Source organism: Poecilia latipinna, unplaced genomic scaffold, assembly GCF_001443285.1.
Source record: "Poecilia latipinna isolate Pla-1442-1.1 unplaced genomic scaffold, P_latipinna-1.0 Scaffold456, whole genome shotgun sequence".
NCBI lineage: Eukaryota > Metazoa > Chordata > Actinopteri > Cyprinodontiformes > Poeciliidae > Poecilia > Poecilia latipinna.
The window spans coordinates 47,587-53,891 of record NW_015113072.1 but is presented as its reverse complement, the minus strand read 5'-3'; the positions used below and the strand labels follow the sequence as shown (position 1 = coordinate 53,891).

The 6,305-nt window shown below is 40.8% G+C and overlaps 1 protein-coding gene across 1 annotated transcript in view; it reads left to right on the top strand.

Moving 5' to 3' along the window:
* tbc1d8 (TBC1 domain family member 8) overlaps positions 1–6,305 on the top strand; it is a 31,665-nt gene that overhangs the window by 7,493 nt on the left and 17,867 nt on the right. The window contains exons 2-5 of the mRNA XM_015038878.1: positions 3,584–3,694; positions 3,798–3,916; positions 4,009–4,237; positions 4,900–5,140. Coding sequence (XP_014894364.1) covers positions 3,584–3,694; positions 3,798–3,916; positions 4,009–4,237; positions 4,900–5,140 — 700 coding nt within the window. The remainder of the gene's footprint in view (positions 1–3,583; positions 3,695–3,797; positions 3,917–4,008; positions 4,238–4,899; positions 5,141–6,305) is intronic.

The window sequence follows — 6,305 nt, the reverse complement described above, 5'->3', positions numbered from 1 at the left end:
TAATCATGTGTTATTGAAGGATTGGAACATTAACACCTGAACACCAAAAATAAAGTCTTAAAAATGCAAACATTTTAAAAAGACTTAAATATATAAGTAATGCTTAGCCTACAAGTAAAGCCTGGTGGCCCGCCAGGCTTATAATACACTGGTGGAAACCCTGGCTCTGCTGTAATGTTACCAAAATAAAGTAATAATATTATGACTTTATTCCAAATAAAAAGTCATATTATGACTTTATTCTACTAATACAACTTTATTTTTGTAATTTAATAAAAATAAATTTTCTGTGTGGCCCTAATTGTACCAAACAAACAGCAATAGAATGGGTTAGATTATTATCGGGAAATAAATTTACTTACATTTTTTGACAAAGCTTAAAAAAAACATGAAGGCTTTTACTGGTGTTTTCTGTCCAGCATATGAACACGTTTGATCTGTTTTACAGAGAAGATTGGATCTAGAATTTCAGTTTCTAGATCTGCGACACTGATTGAAATTTAGGCACGCTTTTCTCTGAAAGCTGTGAAAACAAACCTCGGGCCCCTGCATCACACCAACACATTCAGCAGGGCTGCTGAGAGGAGCTGGGAAACGAAACATCTGCAGCCTTTCAGCCTGTTGATCTCATACAACTCCTCCCCTTTCCCCCCTTACAGTCAAGGATACTCCATCTTGTTCAATTCTCAGATACAATGCAGACAAATTAAAGCTTATATTTAGCTTCTTAGAGACGCGATAGTTGACGTTCGGGTTTCAGTCCTCACAGCGGTGCGTTCAGTGCGTGCAGAGAAGCATTGGGGTTAATGGGTTTCCTTCTTTCAGCAGAGTAAAAGCTTTTCTGTGGTTGTGGTGGCAAACAGATGGTTTCGTGTTGCCAGGCTGCCTGTCTCTGCACCTTCAGAAACTGAAGATGGGCTTTAATTTTGCCTGAGAGCCTTAAGTACCTGCTGGCAAAGACTTCTGCAAACTTTGCTTACACCATGGTACTCGGTTAAAGTTTCCTGTTGTAGATTTCTGCACTCGGCTTTCAACATCTCCTGATGTCCGATCTGTTCCTGTTCTGTCTAGATGTTTCAGTTTTTTTGTTCGTACACCAGACCATATGGGGGGGGTGGAAATGGCAAAGATGGAGATCTGTTCACCTTCATCGCATGCCGTCATCAGAGCTTTGAAATGCAGCTGCTGCATTCTGGGTACAACAATGCTGCCTCAGACGGCTCAAAAGGCTCGGAGATTAAAGTCGAGCTGGACTGGGGCTTAAAACGTAGCACTGTGGTTTGTTTCAGAGACCGCTAAGGGTTTGAAGCAAACCTGAGCACAGAGACGGCCTCTTATGTAGGAGTTTGTTGGTTTAAACCATAGTAAAACTTCACTGCTGACTGAAGTGTGACCTTGATGTTGAAAGAGACCTGCAGTAAAGACAGACACTGAAATGTTTACATCTGGAACCAACGATGTTGAGATATCAAGCAGTCACAGCTCTTGAGTTTTTATTTTTTTTGTTTTTTGTTTGACATTTGTCCATTTTATTTGGGTTTTATGTAATAGAAAACCTGGGTTGCAGGTAATTATGAAGTGGAGGGAAATGTTACTGAATTTACATGCTTTTTTTTTTTTTTTTTTTTTACAAATGCAAATTTGAAAAGTACGGCATGCATTTGCATTCACCCTTTCTGAGTCAAAACTAAGTGGCATGTTTTTCTGCAAGTCTTTCAGCGTGCGTCTCTGCCAGCTTTGTACGAATAGAGGCAGACGTACTGCAAAAAATCATTCCCAGGGCCACAAACGGCTCACGGGCCGCACTTTGGACACCTTTGGTTTACACGCGTTTCAAAACAGCTGCAATTTCAAAAAGCTATTTTACAGAATCCATTTCAGTCGGCATTGTTTAAAATGACGGTTTTAGTGACTGATGTGATAAATATAAAGCAGTGTAGGTTTCACGTCCTCGTATTTCAATACCCTGCATCTCCTAGGTAGACAGGATGTCTGGCTCATGGACAAACTGAGGGCCGGTTTTGCAGGAGAGGAGCCTGAAACCAAACGATCTGCCTCTCATCCTGTTTTTAGAGACCCTGGAAGTCGCCAGTAAACCTGCAGTGTCGGAGCGAATACCTCTGCTGGAAGAGGGAGCATTCAGTCGAGAGTGGTCGTTTCCAGCCGTTTGCCGATTTAACTGCTGTGGTGCATTGATACGTTAATGATAGTGGCCTTTTGAGGTACTAAAGAGGCTCTTTAGCTGTTGATGGCTGCTTTTGTATGCCATCCGTTTCTATTCGCCTGACAATTCAGAGCCATGAAACTGTTTAAATTAGTTTTTGCGGGGTAAGTTTAATCTTCTGAGCATCTGTTGAGGCAGATGATCTGAAGGTTTCTTTTCACTGAATCCAACTTTTATTAGGAGAAGCTACTAAACAATTAGAACCTGTTAACCAACATGGGTTCGGTCTTCATTTAGCAAATGTATTTAATTTACAAATCCACGACAAACATAAATAGCTCATTTTTACAAATATTTTTTTATCCATAACAAGCTACCAAAATCATAAAATCAAACACAAACCTGAAATTAAATTGCATTGGAGGCTGAGAGTTGGCACGCGCTGCATTTCCATCAGCATATGTCTGTACTGTTGTTTAGTAAAGAAATCAGATGCTTGTTTTCTTGCATTGGTTAATATCTGGTGTGGGAAACAGTCATCGTAACTCGACATTTCTGGTGACTATGAATCTGATCTCTGCACCAGATTGGAGATATTTTTAGCATGTTCATCCTTACAGCAAAGCTTAATCTCTAGTCGTTTCCTCATTTGAAATTCTTGCTTCTGCTGCATTTTTGTCGAACAGGTTCATGAGCAGACCTTGAGAGCGCCTTCATCTTGTTCTTTTTTTGCTTTTTGGCTTTTTATAACAGGATGTTTCATGCATTTTGTGCAAGTTTGTGCATAAATATTCTTATTTGATTAGATTTAGTACAATGATGCTCATTTTTGCTCCTCCGTTCTTCATAAAGCACCACTGGAAGTATAACAAGCTTATATTAGTTGGGCTATCTGCTCGTGTAGCAATCTCACTACCAGTTGCTCAACATGCCACAATTTGCTCACTGTCATGGGTGGCACTATTTAGTTTCCACATCACGACTGCTTGCATTTTTATAAAGGGAAATATTTTCAAAAGCTCAAATTTTTTAAATTTATTTTCTTCAAGGGAAAAGTGAGACTCTGGTAGTGTGTAGCAACAGATGTGGGAGGGGCAATCCTGTATTACTTTTTGCTCCTAATACCTGGAGAAAATTCTGGTTCGTCCAGTTCTTTCTGCTGACTCATCGACTGTAGACTGTGAGTAAAGTTTAGCAGGTCCAAAACCATAACTTCATAAAACTCGATTTGGCTCTTTAACAGAAAAACATGGGTTTAAGTTCATTATTTTAATTTTTTCTCAATGAAAGATCAGCTTGTCGGTGTTTACTTTGTACATGAATGAGTTTTTAATATGAATATCAAAATGAACATCACAGCCTGCTGAGATCCTCCTCTGGAGTCCAGGACTTCATTTCTTCTTCTTGTGATGTTGGCAGGTCTCCTGGTCGGGGCGCTGGACACGGTGCTGGACTCCAATGCCAGGGTCACGCCCTTCCGCATCCTGCTGCAGGTTCCCGGCTCCCAAGTCAGCTGGGTCATCGCCAGCGGTGAGTAGAACCAGAATTTTCTTACCATTTCCTGTCTGTTAGCTACTAGCGCACGTTAAATGCGAAAACATTTAACGTGTTTTTTTCCTGCTTCATCCAACAGGAGCCGCCATAGAGGAGGTGAACAAGCATTGGGACTGGCTGGTCCACAACCTGCTCCAGTCTCTGTCTGTGTTTGAGAACAAAGAGGATGCTGCCGGCTTTGTCAAAGGAAAAGTCAAGGTTTGAACCATGCCCATGATTGTATTGAAAAAAAAAAAATAACGCTCAAAGTGTGAGCTTCAGGTAACAAGCACAGGTGATGTCCGGTGCAGGGTCTCATCGCAGAGGAGGTTCGGGGGCGTCAGGCCGCCCAGGAGGAGGATCCAGAGAAGTTCAGAGAGGCCCTTCTGAAGTTTGAGCTGCACTTTGGCCTCCCTTCGTCAGAGAAGCTGGTGACCTACTACTCCTGCTGCTGCTGGAAGGGCCGGGTGCCTCGGCAGGGCTTCCTCTACCTCAGCGTCAACCACATGGCCTTCTACTCGTTCCTGCTGGGAAAAGAAGGTACGAGCACCAAACGGATGCGTTCTCACCAGCCCCGTTTAGTCGTCTTTAGTCAAACTGTAGTTCGTTTGCTTAGAAAGACTGGAGCACCTTTTCAATCGACTGAAAAAAGGAAATCTGGTACACCTACAAACCTCGGTCTCTGTCTGGTTGAAGTGAACAATGGCACAATTCGAATGAACGTGTGAATGCAAGTAGACTGGAGACCGCTCCAAAAACAGGAAGTAGACTACAGCATAGGGCATTCTGGGTAAATACAATCAAAACAAACATGAGAGTCTAGCGCTAGCGGGAGAAATGATTTGTGGTCTTTTGCCAACAACAGAATAGAAATCCTTCCACTGCTAAAATCTGATGCTGCTCCGTTTTTGTTTATATTTCACAAAGAAGGAAGTTATTCTCACTGCCTTCTTCAGAGGTTCTTGGAGCAGCGCCACCACAGGCGAGGAGGGGAACAGGTTTTTCAGAAGCTTTCGTTTGTTTACACAGTGCAGGGTGAAAGTGAGCCACACCAGCTGAAAACATGACGGATTGCAATTTTATTTACCAAATTATTGTGCGAAAAACCCTTTCTCCCAAGGGTTCAATCGGAGCAAAAAACTCTAAATATTCTATTAATGTTAACGGAGCTGCTTGACCTGATGCTCGTCTGCCTTTCCCAGTGAAGTTTGTGATTCCCTGGGCGGAGGTGACGCGGCTGGAGCGGGTCTCCACCGCTCTGATGACCGAAGCCATCCGGGTCACCACCCGAAAGCGGCAGAGGGAGTTCTCCATGTTCCTGAATCTGGACGAGGCCTTCGGGGTCATGGGTCAGCTGGCTGACATCACCCTCAGGCGGCTGCTGGACAGCGTGGGCCTGGAGCTGGACCGAGTGCTGCAGCAGACGGCACGCATCACCAAGAGGTCAGGGCTGCTGCAGCGTCTCCGTTTAAGAAGCTTCTGGAATGACTGACGCAAAAATAAAAAAAGATTTAGAAGTTTAACGGCAGAGTCTAGTCTAATTCCAAAAAAAAAAAAAAATTTCTTCTTTTATTGGTTTAAAATATATTCTTTTGCATCAGTTATGTGTTCAAAATATCAAACAAAAGTCTGATGCCTCTCATCTAAAACCTGCACAAAATCTAATGAATCCATCAGGTGAAAATTAACAAATGACTTTTTGAAGCAAGTGCAAAGCACAAATTGTTATTATTAGGGTTTAATTATTTCTATTCTAGCATGAGATCAAAACTGAAAGAAGGAAGAAGGAAAAAAAAAAACTGTTGCACACACTGACCACAAAGACACCAAACTGGAAGAAAACAGGAACTAGGAAATTAACATGCTGCAGAAAAAGATTACAGTGAGATGGATACATATTCCACTTACGCATAATTAACAATTTCAATATTTTATTATTCCAACTTGCAATTAATCTATATATTTTTTCATGAAATTATAAAAAAATAACTTGTTGAGTCACTAAAGGTACATTTCTTCCAATTTTTTTTGACTCTGCATTGTATCCTCTTTTCTTTTCTTTTCTTTTCTTGTAATCTTAATCATCAGTCTTTCAGAACGTGACTTTTTAACACATAAGTTTTCATTCGTACCCTAAACTCAAAAACAAGAAAAATTAACCCAAAACATAGAAACGCACTGCATTACTAAGATTAAAGATATGAGAAATTGAGAGAACATAACATATTGGTTTGATGATGATACTTTCAGGAAGTTTCATAATCTAAAAGTAGTTCAGACACTTCCGACACAGTGGAAGCACTCTGAAGAAGCTTCCTGCATTTTAAAGTCAATAAAGAGACTGGCTTTATAAAAAAGTGACACCAATGCTGAAAAAGTGTTTGAAGAGCAGAAAGCAATGTCAAACTAAATTTGACTGTAATAGATTTAATGGTGTGTGGAAAAATAAAACGAAACTTTTTACAGGATTGAATGGGGACGACTGCTCTAGTGGATATCACAAAAATAAAACTTAAAAAAAAAAAAAAAAAAAAAAACGTTTAAAAAAATGTCGCTGAACATTTCAAGGAAAAAAACAAAGAGGGTTGAGGTTTGGCCTCGGAAAAAT